The sequence below is a fragment of the Tarenaya hassleriana genome, unplaced genomic scaffold, assembly GCF_000463585.1.
Source record: "Tarenaya hassleriana unplaced genomic scaffold, ASM46358v1 Cleome31, whole genome shotgun sequence".
Classification (NCBI taxonomy): Eukaryota; Viridiplantae; Streptophyta; class Magnoliopsida; order Brassicales; family Cleomaceae; genus Tarenaya; species Tarenaya hassleriana.
The window spans coordinates 613,272-632,768 of record NW_010966274.1 but is presented as its reverse complement, the minus strand read 5'-3'; the positions used below and the strand labels follow the sequence as shown (position 1 = coordinate 632,768).

At 31.7% G+C, this 19,497-nt stretch overlaps 3 protein-coding genes across 8 annotated transcripts in view; 1 reads left to right on the top strand and 2 right to left on the bottom strand.

Annotated features, from left to right (window-relative positions):
* The first annotated feature begins 6,040 nt into the window (after positions 1–6,040).
* On the top strand, positions 6,041–9,191 carry LOC104820534 (serine carboxypeptidase-like 45). Of its 2 annotated transcripts, none has more exons than XM_010551003.2 (10): positions 6,041–6,384; positions 6,538–6,639; positions 6,746–6,841; positions 7,506–7,598; positions 7,678–7,757; positions 7,867–8,148; positions 8,250–8,374; positions 8,466–8,558; positions 8,637–8,754; positions 8,846–9,191. In XM_010551003.2, the coding sequence occupies exons 1-10, from the start codon at positions 6,123–6,125 to the stop codon at positions 8,993–8,995; spliced, it is 1,401 nt and encodes a 466-aa protein (XP_010549305.1). In that variant the 5' UTR covers positions 6,041–6,122; the 3' UTR covers positions 8,996–9,191. The 2 variants fall into 2 exon arrangements, with proteins under 2 accessions (XP_010549305.1, XP_010549304.1); XM_010551002.2 differs by having other exon boundaries at positions 8,247–8,374.
* LOC104820535 (protein NEOXANTHIN-DEFICIENT 1) lies at positions 9,144–12,528 on the bottom strand. 4 transcript variants are annotated; one of them, XM_010551006.2, is made up of 11 exons: positions 12,336–12,525; positions 11,404–11,515; positions 11,210–11,293; positions 11,054–11,117; positions 10,897–10,943; positions 10,546–10,600; positions 10,389–10,427; positions 9,959–10,127; positions 9,807–9,870; positions 9,676–9,732; positions 9,144–9,499 (listed from the first exon to the last, which is right to left on the bottom strand). In XM_010551006.2, exons 2-11 carry the CDS (start codon positions 11,469–11,471, stop codon positions 9,283–9,285), a joined length of 864 nt encoding a protein of 287 aa, XP_010549308.1. In that variant the 5' UTR covers positions 11,472–11,515; positions 12,336–12,525; the 3' UTR covers positions 9,144–9,282. The 4 variants fall into 4 exon arrangements, with proteins under 4 accessions (XP_010549308.1, XP_010549309.1, XP_010549307.1 ...); XM_010551007.1 differs by having other exon boundaries at positions 12,446–12,508; XM_010551005.2 differs by having other exon boundaries at positions 11,404–12,525.
* Positions 12,529–17,590: 5,062 nt separating this feature from the next.
* The window catches only part of LOC104820532, a 5,357-nt gene continuing 3,450 nt past the window's right edge, over positions 17,591–19,497 (bottom strand). Inside the window, exons 4-5 of one of the 2 annotated variants that reach the window (XM_010551000.1) lie at positions 18,071–18,263; positions 17,591–17,949 (exon numbers count right to left, since the gene is read on the bottom strand). In XM_010551000.1, coding sequence (XP_010549302.1) covers positions 17,867–17,949; positions 18,071–18,263 — 276 coding nt within the window. In that variant the 3' untranslated portion in view covers positions 17,591–17,866. The remainder of the gene's footprint in view (positions 17,950–18,070; positions 18,264–19,497) is intronic. The other variant, XM_010551001.1, reaches the window with a different exon arrangement.

The following is a 19,497-nucleotide window of genomic DNA, read 5'->3' as shown; positions in this document are numbered from 1 at the left end:
ATTAATAATTAATAATTAATATAAAAAAAGGGGGGGTTAAGAGACAAGACGTGAAAGGGTGGATATGGGCCACACCGCTTTAGCCACCCCATAAAGGCAAAAGTTGTTTCAGTTTCAGACCAAATGGAGTGTCTCCCCTTCATTTATCAAATCTTAACTAAATATTTGCAATATAAAATAATCAGATACTCTAAAATTTCATATGCAATAGTCATATGAATCCGAATATTCAAAACTAAAAAGACACTAATAATATATAATTCTTTTCAAAAGTAATTATGATCTAAAAACTATCGGATTTAAATTTTTTAAACAGATAGATGGATTTTGAATTGAATATAATATTTTAAAAACCTTTTATAGTGATAAATAATTTTTAATAAAGAAAATGAATCCGAAATTAATTCTGAAATTTCAAATAAAACCAAATAATTATATTTTTATCATATATCTAAATCTAAGAAAAAACATTGTTTTTGCTATTTTATTTTAGTTTAGGAAATTGTTTTTAATTTTAACCATAAAACAAAGGATAGTGACATTGGGGGACCAAATTTTCTTTGATAAGATAAATTTGATAAGAAAAAACATTTTTTTTGCTATTTTATTTTAGTTTAGGAAATTGTTTTTATATTTATAACTTTTCTGTAGAAATGGGCCTCACTTAAAATAAATTTATTATCTTTATTTTGATAAATTTTCTTTAGATTTTGTTATATATATATATAGTTAATCGCGCATAATTTTGATAAATTTTATATTTATATCCATGTGGATCGATCTTTATACACCTTTTAGTTCTGTTATTATTATTTGTGTTGTTGTAAAATTTATGATTTCCATTACACTTTTCATTAGAAATTCATGTGGATAGAAAAAGGAATCTACAAATAAATTGCAAATTCACAAAAAAAAAACGAATAAATCAACCGTTTTATTTATTAAAATTCATGTGATATCATTAAAACCCTAGCGCTCAAAGAAAACCCTAAAAAAAATTCAAAATATTTATATTACATTTGAGATTAACGTAAAAAGATTATTGGTGGAGTAATTTCCGGCAACATTTTCACAAGTGGGAATCATTGTTAAATCGACCACATCATCATCATCATCAACTATTTCATGCTCATATTTATTTGTATTATCCACGTCGTTGAATTCGTGACATAAGCCATGATGTCTCTTTTGACCTTCATGCCTCTCTCTCTCTCTCTCTCTCTCTCTCTCTCTCACACACACACACACACACACCATTTTTTATATACGAAGTATAGAGACCTTTGATCATGTTGACAACTTCCATGGTCCATGATGTAAGACCATTGATTATGCATTCGAAACCTTGATTCTATCTATATTCTAACACACACATACATGTATGTATGTATGCATGCATGCATGCATGTATGTGAACATTTAGATTCATTTAAGTGGTGTATGTCTTGGTAGATTCATTATGTATAAGCAGGCACATACTTGTCTATAAGTAAGTAAGTAAGTAAGTATGTATGTATGTATGTATGTATGTATGTATGTATGTATGTATGTTCAATTAAGTGGTGGATGTTTTGGTAGATTCATTATGAATAACCAGAAACATACTTTTGTATCAATACATGATTTAGAAAAAAAATTTATTCAGGAAATTAATAAATACGAATAAAAAATAAAACGCAAAAAACGCATTAGTTTATTTTATACAATTTTGGAATTTAAATTTCAATAACTACAAAATAGATCCACAAATCTAATTGCCGGCAAAAAGAATATTTTCATAATTATATCAATTTTTATTGGAAAGTTATTTACCTTTTCCCTCACATTATAATGAAAAAAAAAAGAAGAAATTAGAAAAAGCTTCAACAAAAGAAAAATAATAAAAGGCAAAAAAAAACCTTTGCTTTCACTCCAAGCTCTCCCCCGGAAAAGTATCATCCTTTACACATTTTCCAAAAACCCATCTCTATATTTTATACAATTCGCTTTTCAATAATCTTTTCCCACGCAAAAAATTTCAGAAATTGGAAAGGAAAATGACAAAAATGACAAATTGCGAGTGGAATAAATAAAAATATAAATAATAATATGAAAAAGTGTATTGATTTGGTCTTGCGGAGATGGAGACTTTACCGGAGCATACAAATGGTTTGGATATATACATGGCGTTCTTTTCCTTTTTGTCCTTTACGCCTTTCCCAAATTGATCTTTAAAAACCAGGTTAATTTAATAATTAGTATTAATGCCCTATTAGGATTTCAGATCGAGTTCAGTTTGGTTATATTTGAGTTCGATTATTTCGATTATAAAAAACTATAATCATTCGATTTTTATATCAATTTCGGTTCGATTTTATTTCAATTCGAATTCAGTTTTTTATTGGCAAAAGATTCATTTTTTCAAATAAATTTTTGGTTTATTCGATTATTTTTTATTTGTTTTAGCTAAAATTCGATTTTTTATAGATTTAAAAAATTCATAACTATTCGGTTTTTATATCGGTTTCAGTTTGATTATGATTATATTTTATTCAGTTTGGTTTGGTTCGAGTATTCGGTTAAATTTATTTAGCTAAAAAACAAATCATTCAATGTAAAACACAAAATTGAAAGAAATATAATTTGGTTAGGTATATAATTTAACTCTATCAATTTATTTAGCCACCGGTTATAATAAAGTTAATTAAATAGTTATTTACTTATTTATTTATTATAATTTGATACAATGGTCTTTTTATATAATCTAAGATATATACCAAACCCAACCCAAAAATGAAATTGAAATGAAAACTTTTTAATGGAAACTTATCATAGTATAGATATAAAGTAACAAATAGAGTTTTTTTTTCTTAGTGAGAATTTACCTAAATATTTTGATTGTTATAAATATTTTATTTTAGAACGCTCTGTGGATATTTTTTTTTTATGTATAATTGAACGTTAAATAACCAATTTTCATGGCATGTACAAAACATGTCATTATAATTCACAAACTTTTAAAATATATTATTATTATAATTTCTAAACTGATTTATTGATCAACATCTCGAAATTTCTTTTGGTACCAATTCACAAATTTAAAAATTATAATGATATATTTTATAAGTTTGTGAATTATAATAACATATTTTATAAATTTAAGAACAATTTGTTAAATGAAAAGTTTAAAAATTTGTTTTCTACTATTTTGTAAATTTAGAAATTTTTATAGTTTTATCCTTTTTTTTAGAGAGAGAAAAGATTTAATTCTCGTGGAGATGTTTTAGATTATGTAAGAAAGAGGAAAAGGAAGGCTGATTTATTTTCTTATGGAAATTATAAACAAAAGTTTTTTTTAATTATAAAATCCACTCGAGTATATGTGTGTTGATATCATCATTTTCTCTCTTTTCATTTTCTCAATAAATCTAATCCTATTTATTAGAAATTAGAATCTCCACTTTAAACATTTTCGTACATTATGCTTTTGTGCTTCTCTAGTGCTATATTTAGGTATCTATATTTGGATTTTACTAATGTTTTCTTTCGGTTATTTGTTATTTGATTTTAAAAAATAATTTTGACTTTTGATCATCTTTGAATTTTTAATTCGATTTAAAAAAAATAATATCTAATTCGAGTAAGATACCAATATATAAAATTGGGTTTGTTCCACAAATGAAAATCTAGCAACATTTTCATCCACATGAGTAATTAATTAGTAATAAAAATATATATCATTTTAAAAAACGTGTCAATTTGCGAGTGAACTCGACGAACCGCGAGTTGACTCATTAGACTCGTTTCCAGATGAAACTCGAAAATATTGACTCCGATATATAAAATATGAATCGATAAGGAACCAATTAGAAATTATATCATTTACAAATAAATAAGCACATAAAAAAAGTTAGTTGGGTCAAAATTCAGCTTGAGTATATAAAACTAAGGCATAAACAGTTTACATATTTATAAAATTCTAGGTTTTTTTTTAAATTTACTTTATAAAGCACGAATTGTAAGAAGAAAGGATGGGGAAAACACAAAAGAAGATGGGGAACAAGAGAGACCGTGGAGTTGTACTTGAAGCATTGGAGGGAGAAAAAAAAGTAATTAAATAAATAAAATAAAATAAAAAACAATTTTTTTTAATTAAAATAAAATAAAAAAAACAAAAAAATTAATTTAAAAAATAAAATGGAAATAAAATCGGACAGAGGCATAATTGCATGCAGTGGCCTCTGCAAATGCCATTGTAAAAAGCTCCTTTACACGCACATCATCATACCACTCCTGTCTCTGCTCCTTCTGAACTATTTCCACTCTTGTCTTTTTTTGGCTAATTTTCACGATTTAATAATTATATTATTTTTTTATTAAAAAATAATTATATAATTATTATAGTTATTATAATTATATTACTATTATTACCATATTTTTATGTCTTTCCTGTGCCATTTGACAGAAGGGTGGTTCCTGTCTTCTTCCATCTTATCCATTTATTCGTATTTAGTAAGAAACTTTTGAAAATAATTGCTTTGCAAAAATAAATAAAAGTATATTTTAGAATAAAACATTCTGTGATAAGATATAGTGAAAGTGTAATAACACATATAATAAATACCATATCGTTTTCATCTCAGTGGTTTACTAACAAAATCTATAAAGCTCTCATATATATATATATATTCTAAAAAAACCTTCGAAAGATAAAAATTGAATATTCCGGCATCCGAAAAAACCCTGAAAATTTATTCATAATAAAAATCGGAATCAAAATACATATTTTTTTGGAATAGAAAATAATTGAACCAAATATTATATCAAAATCGAATACTGAAAACGTTATATATATAGAATGTAATCTCATGATAAAATAAATATATTTATAAAAAATCAAAATACATAAATTTATACAATCCATTGTATTCATTGAATATATGCATTTTTTTTTAAAATGCGTGTCATATTTTTAAAAATAAATAATAAAATTGAAGGTGAAAAAAGAGAGAAATAAATCTGACTTATGGGGTATATATAACAAGTGAGTGAAGGCCAGCTCCATCTGGTGGCCACTAAGGACATCCAAACATCACACAACCTGGTCTGACTCTGTCCTCTTTCTCAATTTTTTATTTTTATTTTTATTGCAGTATATTTATAATAATAACATAGGTTAAAATCCATAAAAAAAAAATTTAAACTTACAAAATATATCATTATAATTCACAAGCTAATTTATGAATCAACATGGTTCGATTAACAAATTTAAGAATTGTAATGATACATTTTACTATAAGTTTAACAATTACAATGACATATTTTGTAAGTTTAGAAATAAATTTATTAACCGAAAAATTTAGAAATTTATTTTCCACCATTTTATAAATTTTAAAAAATTTATGGATTTTACCCTAATAATATACCACAAATTAATTAATTAATTTATAATAATCTTTTAAAAACCCTTTATTTATTTGTATCAATTCAATATACAAAATTTTAATTCTCTACAGTAATATTTTAATTATATTAATTTTTTTTTATAAAAGTTAATTAATTATATTAAATTTTAAAGCAAATTTCGAATTTCTTAAATTTTAATTAATTTACATATGAATTAATTAAACCTTTTTTGTAAGTTGCATACATTAAGCGTCCTCGGTCCATTTGTACCATTAAAAAAGTATTTGATGATATTATTACAATTTGGACCCTTGACTTTAAAATACAATCACCAATTAGAAAGAAAAAAAACGCCAAAATTTTCTTGAGCTTATCATTTCTTTGGTGTAAAAAAAATAGAAATATAAATGCCTTTTGTAAATGTATATATTAATATTTTTTGCAATTTTTCATTGCCAGTGTTGTAAAGATCAAGTGAAGAAAAGAACACCGCAGTAAAAATCTAAAGTTACTGTATACAAATACTGATATATCATTTCTTGATCTGAGTATGAATACATAAATTTAAAAAAAAATGAAAAAGTATATAGAAATAATTTTAAAATAGAGCAAAATAAAAAGTTTTTTTTTTTGGTATAAATGCATCCCATTGGGAAAACCAAACCAACCAACCCCATAGTACTTTTGCTTCTCTTCTTCTCTTTTGCCTTCTTCTACACTCTCGTTACACCACAACCATGAAGCTTCGCCTGCAATGGCGGACAATGGCGTTTACCCTAATCATCTCTCTCGCCCTGAGTTCCTTTGGACGAGTGAGCTCCAGTGTTCTCTCCCGAGTTGACCGAGTCGCTCAGTTACCTGGTCAACCCCGAGTCGGGTTTCAGCAGTACTCGGGTTATGTCACTGTCGATGACAAGAAACAGAGGGCTCTGTTTTATTACTTCGCCGAAGCAGAAGCCGATCCTGCTTCTAAGCCCCTCGTTCTCTGGCTCAACGGAGGTTTGATTGATCAAAATCTCTTCTTTTTTTGTCCCTCAAGTCAAAATCACATGTATTTCCCCCAAGATTCTCAGAAATTTTGTGGTGGGCAGTCGAAATTTTCCAACTTTTTTGCGAATAGTGAGAAGTTTTGGGGAAATGGGTTGAATGCAGGACCTGGGTGTTCTTCCCTGGGTGTTGGCGCATTCTCTGAGAATGGACCCTTTAGACCAAAAGGACCAATCTTGGTCAAGAACGAGCATAGCTGGAACAAAGGTAGCTTCTTTCCATTGATTTTGATACATATGGCATTGAATTTTTCAACTTTGATTCATGGGTTTGTGCAATTTAATCAAACATAAAATTGGGTTTTTGTCTGCAGAGGCTAACATGTTGTATTTGGAGACACCTGTTGGCGTTGGGTTCTCTTATTCAACTGATAGTTCATCTTATGAGGGTGTGAACGACAAGATCACTGGTATTTTTCCTTCTCATTCTAAGTTGTTTCTTCTTCTCCCTCTGCATCTGTAAATAAAAATCCAGACTTTTTTTTTGAATTCTTGCTTAGACTTGGAAAGAAATGATGAATCCACTTAGTACCCTACCTCTAATATGTAAATCACCAGCAAAAACAAAGGGTAAAAGACCTGTCTTTTGCACAAAAATGTTGCTGAAAAATCATTAGCATTTGTGGTGAAGAAAAATTCTCAAGGTTTCCACAAATTCAAGGACTAGTTTTTAGTTGTTGAGGTAAATTTAGACTTTGGGATTTTGTTTTGGTGTTGAATCTCCTTTCCATTTCCCCAGTTTTTGGGTATTTTCCTCTTTGTTTTATCTGATTTTTTCCTTTTTTTTCCCTTAAAGTTTCTTCTCCTTCCTCTTAGTTTTTTTTTTGGTTCTTTTGAGGTGAGAAGAACATCTCATGATGATGGTGCAAGAGATTTCTCTTTGTTGTGTTCTGAAGTTTATAAAGGAAAAAAAAAAGAGTTTTTGTTATGTCTGAGCTGACAAAAAGAAACTCCACCTTTTGGCAGATCACATCTTTGAGGATATTCCTCTGTTTTTGTTTTTTCTCCTCTCTTTTGTGTTTGGTCTCACATCTTCTAACACATTCCTCCCTTTTGTCTTGTCTTTTGCCTCAGCAAGAGACAACCTTGTGTTCTTGCAAAGGTGGTTCCTCAAATTCCCTCAGTATCTCAACAGAAGCCTCTTCATCACTGGTGAAAGCTATGCCGGTAATTTCGCATTTTCTCCATTCATCGAATCATCATCATCATCGTCATCATAATAGCTGACATTTTGTATGAAACTTAGGCCATTATGTTCCTCAGTTGGCTCAGTTGATGATCCAGTATAACAAGAAGCACAAGTTGTTCAACCTCAGAGGCATTGCAGTGAGTTCGTTCATTCATTCATTCTCTCTCTCCCCAAGTAATCGTTATGCAATTGTTTTCTCTGTTTCGTGATCTGATTTCGTTTCTTGGGTTGAATCCGGTCCTGTAGCTTGGCAATCCGGTTCTTGAGTTTGCGACTGATTTCAACTCGAGGGCTGAATTCTTCTGGTCTCACGGGTTGATATCGGATTCAACGTACAAAATGTTCACATCTTACTGTAATTACTCACGCTATGTGAGCGAATACTACAGAGGGACAGTGTCTGCAATGTGTTCAAAGGTGATGAGCCAAGTGAGCGTCGAGACAAGTAGATTCGTGGACAAATACGATGTCACTCTCGATGTCTGCATACCCTCCGTGTTATCACAGTCCAAAGTAGTGAGCCCTCAAGTGAGTTAGGACAAGAAAAGATCCGATCTTCTCAGCTTTATTTTTCGTCTTTTTATGTTTTCGGTATCTGTCTGATGGGTGCTTCTTATGGAACAAAGCAGCAAGTCGGGGAGACAGTTGATGTTTGTGTTGAAGATGAAACTGTCAGTTATCTGAACAGGAGAGATGTCCAAAGATCTCTCCATGCCCGGCTGGTTGGAGTTCGGAAATGGGCAGTTTGCAGCAAGTAAAATCACTCTCCCCTTCTCTGTCACCATTGTTAAAGCTCCAAGTCTTGGAGAGTTTTCTAAGTGTTTTTTTCCTGCCTGTTGTGACAGTGTCCTCGATTACGAATTGCTTGATGTTGAAATACCGACGATTACCGTCGTTGGGAATCTTGTTAAGGCCGGGATCCCGGTTCTTGTTTACAGGTAAAGCCATGTCTTTTAAGACTTGTTGAAGGTTTTCTCCATTGATATGGCTTACCGAAACCTTGATTTGATTCATAGTGGAGATCAAGATTCTGTAATCCCGCTAACCGGAAGCAGAACGTTGGTTAACCGTTTGGCTGAAGAGCTCAGACTAAGAACCACGGTTCCTTATCGGGTTTGGTTTGCCGGGCAACAGGTTTAACTCAACATCACTCTCTATATAAGCTCAGAGTGACTAGTAAAGAGGAGAAACAGAACTAACGAAAAAACGGGGTTTTTTTTTTCAGGTCGGAGGGTGGACTCAGGTTTACGGGAATATCCTGTCGTTTGCAACGGTGAGAGGAGCATCTCACGAGGTCCCGTTCTCGCAGCCTCAGCGATCGCTTGTGCTGTTCAAGGCGTTTATAAATGGCCATCCCCTTCCAGAAGCATTCTGATGTTGTACCATTGTGTGAGAGTTTGTAAGTAAAAACAAAACAAAAGATTAGATTTTGGCAAAAGGGTTTTGCTTGCTTTCGGACCAGAACTATCTGGATTGTTGTCTGTTCCACAGTGAAAGAAAATTTTTGTAAAGTATCTGAACTGTGTAGGAAGAAACCTTGTATTGTTCTCAAAATTTCAAAGTTTTCAGCATTTGGGTTACATCGCAACGAGGGAAAAAGGACGATAAACTTGTCGGAATAGGAACAAAAAAGATATGGAAAACTATGGATTCGAAAGCCGGTCACGAGGTTTTAGAAGGGGAAAGTACAATGGGAGCCTCAACCTGCATTTCCAAGCATTTGAACTGAAGAGCTATGATGGGTTTGGACAGCATCACTGAGACACTAAGATCGAGTTCGCTTTCAGAGGAATCTTGTGTTTGGTTATGGTGTCCTTTTAACTTCTCCGCTTCATCTTCCATAGGCATTGATACTATTGCAGGCTTCACCGGTCTCACCCTGTATCATAACATTACCCCTTTTACTGAGTAAAAACTCCAATATATGCGACGAAAGCATGAACACCTTTCACGTCTAACGGTCGTTATGAGAGGACCTGAGACACGGGTTTTCAAGCAACTTAATGGAAAAATTCTCGAAGACAAAACCGGGGCAACAAAGGAGAGAAGCAAAACCTGCATTCGATATGGCAAGAATACTTGAGCAGGTTGGGGTTGTAATTGGTGTTGCCACTGCCATTGTTGATACAGATGACGGAGTTAGGAAGTTTCTAACGACACGAAGAACACAAAAGAGATAACTTCACCTAAAACTCGGGAGAGACATTTTGATCGACGGTCCCATCCAGTTGCCGAGTTTTGATGTGGATGCTGCGGAAATTATCAAAGACGTGATCGGACATTGAACATAACAGATGGATTCAAAAGAAATGGCTACTGAGCATACAATCAAACTCACCGGTGGATTGAACTCGGATATTGCAGATATCGGCTAAAGCAGAACCATCCACTTCGGTAACCTTAACATCCGTGACATTGTACGGGTCGGAAAATTTAGTTCCTATCCTTAAAATGTCCGAGAAACCACTGGATTTGCCCGATTGCTGCTTTGGAACCGCTGTGATTCTCTGTTTCAATCACCAAAAACCACAATCTTATCTGTGTTGCAACGCTTCTAGTTCGATGAACCAAGAACATCTATATCCTAAAGTGATTCTACGTTTCTTACACCATGAAAGACAACATCAAGCTGTCTTCTGAATAATCTTGTCTCCGTAGCAAGAACCATACTGGTTTTTATCATAATCACTAAAGATCGAAGCAAATCATTCGAGAGATTCACAAGATTCCTTACAGACCGACCGAAATCCACCCAAAAGCAAACTCACCTTTGAAAATCTTGCAACGTGGCTTGGTAGTCCCACATCCTGCAAGAACACCATGTTAGAGAATACAACGAGTTCACATTATAATACAACGCTATACATTATACACACACACACACAATACAGCACGGAAATGTGCATCGGTTTTAAATCCACCGACCTTTCGGCCGTGATCACAAGCCTCGTGGCTGTTCACAAGCACCCTTGCAGCCCATCTGTTTCCATGAAAAGGAGCAAAGGACAAAAGAGAAGATATATTATACTTAATTCTTAGTTAGGAAAAGATCACTTCTTTCACTAATCAAGATTTGATGCATGAACCTAACAAATAGGATATTAACCAACTTGGCAACTTGCTGTACCCGAAAAGACACGACGGTACATGCACACCCACCTTGTTCAATCCAACCACTAGGCCACCCCACTTGTGTTAACTTATCTATGTTGTCCTAACCAGAATTACCAACAAGCAAGAGAACGAGAAGAAGAAGAGGAAGAAGAAGGAATGTACGCGCAAGAAGTTGGGGGATTCCATACGATCCCTGCAATGACAACAAGCTGGGAAAACACGAAAAGGGGCCATGAGATTAAGTCAGTCACTTTCAATGGAGTTTCCTTTTGTTCATATTTAAGTGTTTAGGAACGGCATAAAAGCTGAGAGACAAGACCTCATCAAAGACACCAGCAGGACTGTCCTCGTAACTTGCAAGAAAAAACCCACCAAGAGTGTATCTGAAAATCCATAAAAGACGATAACGAGGAAGAGTATACGACGAAAGAACAAGCGATAAACAGAGAGACAAACCAAGAAAGAAGGGCTTCACCCAAAGGCTTCGACTAGTCGGAAATCTTTCGGGATGAATGCTCGAGCTGTCTCTGCCTTCACGAGATGAATCTGGTACAAAGCACTGAAGCAAAACGAGGACAAGCTCAGTCGAAAATGAAATCACCTAACAGCAAATGCAGTATAGATCGGAACACACACACACAGATGAAGAAGCTGTAATGGATAACTTGCCTTCCCTTAAATATCCATGGAGATTTACCATAGCCTGATGATGATCGTCTCTTTTCTCCAATCTCCATGGTAGCTCGAAGAAGATACCTTAGGAGACAAGTTATGCTGATGCCTGAAAGAGAATGGAGCTGCATATAATAAACCTAGCTAGCTACCTATTAGGAAAACGTGTTTTCACAGAAGTCCAACATTTCAAACGAGAACTGAATTAGATGAAGACTTTACAAGATTAAAAATCAACGAAATGGTAAAAGGGGACGGCAATATAACCACCGTTACATTAAAAAAATGGAGTTTTCCGACAGCCAAGACGGGATCCAGAACAAAAGGCGGCAGACAATCATAAGCAAGTTGGGAATTTTTAACTGCAAATTATAGTCTTATTCTATATCCTTCAGCAATATTCTATTGCCGGAACAACGCATGAGGAATGTGATTAAAGAAAGGGAGAAACATTAAGGCTGAGTACGAGAAATGAGCTCCGACAACTGAAATGCAAAGGATTCGAAGTACACTGAACAATCTTGAAACGAAATCTCATCCAAGAATCTTATCAAGACCGAACCAGAAACCGTGGATTTGTCTTACCTTATCTCGTGAAACCAAATCCCTGTCCAAATTCAACCTATTTACGCAAGTGGGTTTCTAAAGATTCAATCTTTATAGCGGATAAAGTTGAGAAACAGCGGGAAACCAGTGGCAGCAAAAGCCAAACAGAGTCACCCAAGAAATACCAGGAACTGTTGCATTCAAAGTCTCCGAGAGAAAATAATAAAAATCAAGTAAAAACAGAAGATGCCCACAACGACAATCATGCAACGAAACAGTATGAGCAAGTGACCAAGTAGAGCTACATTGCCAATTTTTGTCCTAAAAGCCAATCGAAACAGCAGAGAATAGGGCAAAAACAAAAACCTAAACCTCGAACACACCTCCGAAGAAGACAAAACTCTTGCGGATACTAAAGGGAAATAACACAGAAATGGAGCTTTTGCGAGACGAGATGAGAAGAGAAGATGTACATATATACACACACACATACACGGTGATATAGCTGCAGGTGTATAAGTGAGGAGGGTATTTTAGATGAGAAGAAGGGTTTTTTTTTTGCCCTTTTAATTTAGAAGGGAAGGAAAAAAAAAAGATGGGGTTGTTATTTTATTATTTTTAATAATTATTATATAATTATAATAAGAAAAAAAGAAGAGGAGCCGACACAGAGTGAAAGAAAAAGACAGCATGAGATGACAATGAATGAAGCTTCGAGCAGCAGAGAGTGGATATGATTTAATTTTACTTCGTCCAATCATTTTTACTTCTTTCTTTGGAGCTTTTTTTTTTTTTTAATTTTGGCGCCAATCCAAAGTTAACAGTCATTATCCAAAATCTAATTTAATACCGCTATGGCAATTTATGAAATTAGTGATAATTTCTAAACTCGAATCATAAAATCAAATGAATTATTAAAGTTTTCCGACAAACTATAGTGAATAGTATGACAACGCAATTCATTCTTAAAAAATGTTCTATGCCATCTTTGAAAATTTGTTCGTATAAATCATTTATATATCATATAAAAATTAAAAATTGACATCGATTTAATGAGTTAAAATATTAATTTATAATATTTTAATATTTAGGATATCAATTTAGCACAACTTAATTTTTGAAATATCACTTGTATCAAATAATCAGCTACTTATTTTGTATATTTTAAAAAATTGAGGTATTTATATGTGATTTTATGATAAAACTATTACGTTAAAAAATTAGGGCTTCAATTTTATCGAGATAACAAAATAATAATGATAATAATGATGATGATGATGAGGATGATGATGGTAATTAAATTTGGTGAAAATGATTTATGTTTTACAAATTTTAGTGAAATGAAACTTTTGTGATTTGAAAAGCATTTTTTTTATCATTTTATTAATATCGATATATCAAACGTGAGGATAGAGTTCCAATTCTACATTTTTTTTTATATAGATTCCTTAAAAAAATAGGTTTGGGAGATTATTATTTAATAGATATTAAAGTTTGATTTGTCAAATAACATTTTTTTTGTTAAATTTGATTCCTAGAATTAGGGGTGGACACGGATCGGATATCCGAGATTTTTGAGACATATGTATCCGTATCCAATCTACATAAATATTCGATTTTGTTATCCGTATCCGATCCGTAATTTTCGGATATCTGCCACTTCAGATATTTGTAAAAATCACGGATATTTGCAGATCCGTACATCCGACCTAAAATATTATAAAAATTAAAATATAAATTAAATAACTAATTCAAATGTAAATAAAATATATAATTTATTTAAGATAAATGATATTCACAAATTTGAAATTCATAATTTAAACATTCCAAATCAATTCAAATACAAATACAAATACAATTATAATCTATCACATACAAATATATTCAAAATTCAAAATTCAAAATTCAAAACATTAAACATAATAAATCTTAATATTCAAAAGATTAAAATTATAAAACTCAATATATATATAAAATTTTTCTTGAATCACCTTAAAAAACATGTAAATATTAAGCATTTTAAATCTTCATACCAAATTATTCTTATATTTAATAATATTATTATAAAGTATGGATCGGATCGGGTATGTCGGATAATTCAATTTTAATATCCGTATCCGATCGTATCCGACAAATATCTCCAAATAAATATCCGTATTCAATCCGTAAACACCGGATATCCGAAATTTTCGGTTCGGATACGAATCGAATAACAGATTGTTTCGGATTTTTCGGATATTTTGCCCACGCCTACCTCGAATACATAGATTTGAATAAATAAGTAATCTCGTTTCTCTTCATATAAAATTATTTATATTATATTAACATACAATAATTTAATTTTAACTATTTTATCAGAGAGTCAGTTCCAACAAAGTTTGATTTTTGTACTTATTTTGGGATTAGAAGTCATATCATAAATACCAATAACTAACAATTGTAGACTTACAGAATTATCAATAACCTAAAAAATAATTACGGTCCAACAAAAAAAATTCCATGTAAATTTTATATTTTTCATGTCTCTTATATACTTTGAAACATTTAACTCAAAGGCTTGATGTACCATATATTTATAAAAAAATATCTCAAATTTTAAAAATATAATATCATGCTCGAAATGAAAATTAGATGTGGGGGTTATTATATGTAATATATAAATTTTAAGCAATAGTGGAAATCGGGTCGAGATCATGATGATGATGAAACAATAAAAAATAAAAATAAAAATAAAAATAAAATAGAATATGGAGATTTCAGATTTAGATATGAACACATATGATCACACGACGTGTCGAGACTTGTATGGAAAATGGATTTCATTGTTTCATGATTTTAGTTTCAAATGAAAATGGCTGCTCTATGTATTTTCCACGTGTCATCGAATGATTCAGTCCTCCTACTTCACTTTTTTGGTATTTTTAAATTTTTATCCACTTTTTTCAATTTTGAAATCATTATCTTTTTCATCTCCCTCACATACGTAAATGAATGATTGGATCAATAAAAGAAATAAAGATGACATGAAAATGATATCTTAAATAAAACATGATTTGATATATATATATATATACCTTTCAATTAGAATTGTTTTTTTCAATTACACTATTATATAATATTTAGATTTAATTTTATTTCTCTGTTTTTATATTTAATTAATATAAATATTACTTAACATTATCTAATATTCTCAAATCTTCTCTCTCCTTAAAAACACCACCATCGTTCTTGTGTTATCTAGGGGTGATCAATTCGGGTTTCGGTTCGGATTCGGTTCGGTTATATTCGGATTCGATTATTTCGGTTATAGAAAAACTATAACCATTCAGTTTTTACATAGATTTCGGTTCGGTTCGGTTATTTTTCAGTTCGGTTTCGGTAAAAAATTCAGTTTTTCAAAAAAATTGTCAGTTATTTTTTTCGGTTTTTTCGATTATTTTTTATTCGGTTCGCTTTCGTTTTTTCGGATTTAAAGAAATCATAACCATTCGGTTTTTATGTCGGATTCGGTTCGGGTACGGTTATGTGTTATTTGGTTCGGTTCGGTTATTCGGTTAATAACCGAAATGGTCATCCTAGTGTTATCTATGAAAGTAGCGTTTTTAGGACAAAATCCAAAACCAACTTCTCGTTTGCCACGTCAAATGAAAACCACGTGTGTATATAATATTGGGAATTATAGATTTTATTTTAAGTAACTCTACCCGTCAATATATTGCTATGTTTAATATTTACTTTAGTTTTATTAATCTATTAGGAGTTATATTCTTAAAAAACAATTAAAAACCCTAAAAAAATTGCTGTCTATTAAACACTTGCAATTATCAATAATAAGAAAAATAATTGCTTTACAATCTGACTTCCAATTATCGAAAATAAGAACAATAATTGCTCTACAATTTGACATTAATAATTGCTCTATTAGGGGTTAAAGTGTGTATCAAAAGGATCGGTCGTATTAAGGGGAAGATGAGGTCGAAGATGATATGTAAAATCAAGAACTGACAAAATTTTTGTCGATGTGGGACAAAATTTAGTGTTTCAGACAAAAGAAATTTCTCTGAGTTAGAGATTTGTTATAAAATAGTTACGGTTTGATGGCAATTGACTTCAAGATGCAACGACTTATGGTTCTACAAATGCAGTTTCGTCTAATAGAATCCATCAAACTATGAAAATTCAGAATTATCTTCAGAAAATGGTTAAGAGATCGAAATATTTATAGACATTCTATTTTCAAAAGTTACTACGAAAATATGTAAATGGAAAAGACCCACATTTTCTATCCAAATTATTGATTTTATTTGCCAAAGATTGTAAAATTTGGAGAAACCCCAAACTCTATTGATTGGGAGCTCTTTCCTCTCGTTGGAGATCATGAGTTCAATACTCTAGAGTATGAGTTTTCTCTGAGTTTGTCAATTTTGACAACTTACCTATTCCACGTGATTTGACAAGTATTATATGGAGACCGGTGGATTTATTTGACACACATTGTTTATTTTCCCCTATTTTTTTTATCACAAAATGGGGAAGAAGTTGGATCAAATTTATTAAGCTTTGGTCAATCTTGAATGCCAAAAATATATATTGAATCAAGGTAGAGGACTTCTTATATGGGGTTCTTTCCTCATTTTTTTTAAACTCCATGAGTGATGTGGAACAAATTCTCATTCACCACACCATTTTTGTTTTATTTCAAAGTGATCAATTTGAAACAATAATTTCTAATTCACCGCAAATTGATTTTAGGAAAATCAAAATGTTATAACCATCTATTCATTAGTAGAATTTTGAGTTATATGGTTTTATTTTCATATTATATCATAAACTGAGCCTTCTTCAATCTCTAACCGAGTCCATTACATCGATTCATCTTCATCATTTTATTATTATCGATCTATAGTATTAAATCTCACATGATATCAGTGCTTCTGGTTCTTTTCTAATTTGTTGTTCTTGTCATAAAAATGATGATTGATAATAAGAGTGAAGATGAAAATGATGATTTATCGATCCAATGGTAATATCATTTTGCGTTTTTTTTTATTAAGATTAAGAGAGTCATTTTGTTTTTGTTTTTTTTCTCTCATAATCCCATATGTTTCTAAAGATTATTCGTATAGCCGCCAATCATTTTATTCTTGCAAAAATTTGTTGTCACTAAACGCTTTCACGTAGTTGTCTTTCAATCTCAGATGAATCATAGTTATTCCCGAGACTCCTTTTTCGCACCGCGATTGTCGTCTTTTTTTGTTGCTATCATCGAACGATTCTTTTGTGCGTATTGCCAAAGTTGCAGTGCAATCGTTTGTTTGATTTTTTTTTCCCAGTTATATCTTCCATTGACACAAATTCCAAGGTGATGTGGTTCAAGCGGCATGCGTTTGATCATCTTTTCTGCAAGTTTGGCATTTCGTGATCTCCACACTCCAATTTGAAGGGGGATGTTGAGATATACCGGATCTTGAAAAATATTACAAGATATATCGTATATTGAGAATTTTATTAAATCCGAAAAATATATATTTAGAAATATTTATCATTATGCCTACTTTATTTATTCAATATAAAACTCTCATTTATTTATATGTTGTTTTGGTTATCAATAAAAATATTATTCCGTAAATTTCTACCGTCTTTACCACAATACATAATACCAATTTTCTAACGTGTATTCTTTTTCCATCATTGATGAAGGAACAAACAAAGAGTATTACGCCATTCTTGGGGAGTAACCATGAGCAAATATCACATATATATTTCGCTTTCTTCCGACCGGGACACCATCTTTGTTCTGAATCTCGTAGGAGAAAGGCCGAGTCACCGGGTTTCGAAGCCGATGAAATACAGTTTTTCTTCGTCTTCGGATCGTAAATCAGTTTCCAAAATATCGGGAGAACCGTTCTTGGGATCAATGTATGTGCATTATCTCAGGCAAAAGGCCTATAACCCATTCATGAGGGACATTCTTCAAAATCCACAGTGCAATAGTTTCTGACCAAAAACGACGAGGATGTTTCCATCTCTTGTCCATTAACGATGATGTTTCAAGAACGAAACCCTAATACCAAGAAGCGATCGAAGTGAAGATATATATATAATCAAGGGCTCCTACCATAATGCAAGATCATGACGTGATCAGTGGTTGATCCTTGAGGCAGAGTGAAATAAGAGGGTGATGATGATGGTGATGGTGATGATGATGATGAATCTTTAGGGCTCCATATCACATCTCTCACGTGATGGATGGTCGTCAACGGCGATAGTCGTTGCCCTCTACATCTTATCTCTACCTGTTCCATTTTCATCTATTAGAAAACCCCGTCAAAACTCCCCTTTATAGTTTCATTGCATAAAGATATATGCGCACACATATATATACATATATACACACATTGTTACGTGGGTCTTAAAATAATGGTAGACATTTAAATTTGGAAATGTAAAGTCATACCAGCTAAGGGTGGCCATTTCGGGTTTTCGTCTGGGTTCGGTTCGGTTATATTCGGGTTCGGTCATTTTGGTTATAGAAAAACTATTCGGTTTTTATAATAAACTTCTTTCGGTTTGGTTTGGATTCGATTTTTTGTTGTAAAAACTTATTTTTTTCACAGAAATTATCAGTTTTTTCGGTTATTTTTTTAACCGGTTCCGTTTCAATTTCGGTTTTTTCGCGTTATGAAAAATCATAACCATTCGATTTTTATGTCAAACTCGATTCGGTTACGGTTATGTCTTATTCGATTCGGTTCGGTTTGTTATTCGGTTAATAACCAAATGGTAACCACTAATACTAGCTAAATAATACATAATTATATTTGGATCTAATCTAAAATTGATTTGATATATACCTTTTTTAAAAATTAAACTAATTGAGTGTAAATGTTAAAAAAAAAACTAATGAAAATAATCTTTTGAATTAATATTTTACCGAAAACAATATACAAACTGAGTGAGTTTATCATATGAATCATTCCTAAGAAATATAATAAGTATAGGGAGTGATATTATCGCATGAATCATTCCTAAGAAATTGTATAATTAATAGGAAATAAAACTCACATAATGTGCACGCATGACGTATATATATAATATACACGTGATCCGTTCATGCATTTTAATATATTTGCATGTCTTAGAGATTTTAATTTCAATTAAATTTAGTTATATCCTTTTCGACGTCATGTAAGTCGTTTCCCCAACATTAAAATCTGCAACATTTAGTTTTATTTTTCGTAAATAAAATGTCATTTTTAGGTATTTAATGTAATTGGTTGGTGGAGAGATGATAATGTCTTCTAAAACTTCCATGGTAAGTGCACCACTTAGGCTTTTGATGGGACGTTTAATTTATAATCAAAATTTAAATTAAATCTTCAAAAACTATTCGCGGGAAAAAAACAAGAAAGCTGACCTTCGCAAAGCATCACGCTGACGTGACCAATGGCTATATAATTCGTACAAATTACAATATATATATATATATATATATATATATATATATATATATAGAGAGAGAGAGAGAGAGAGAGAGAGAGAGAG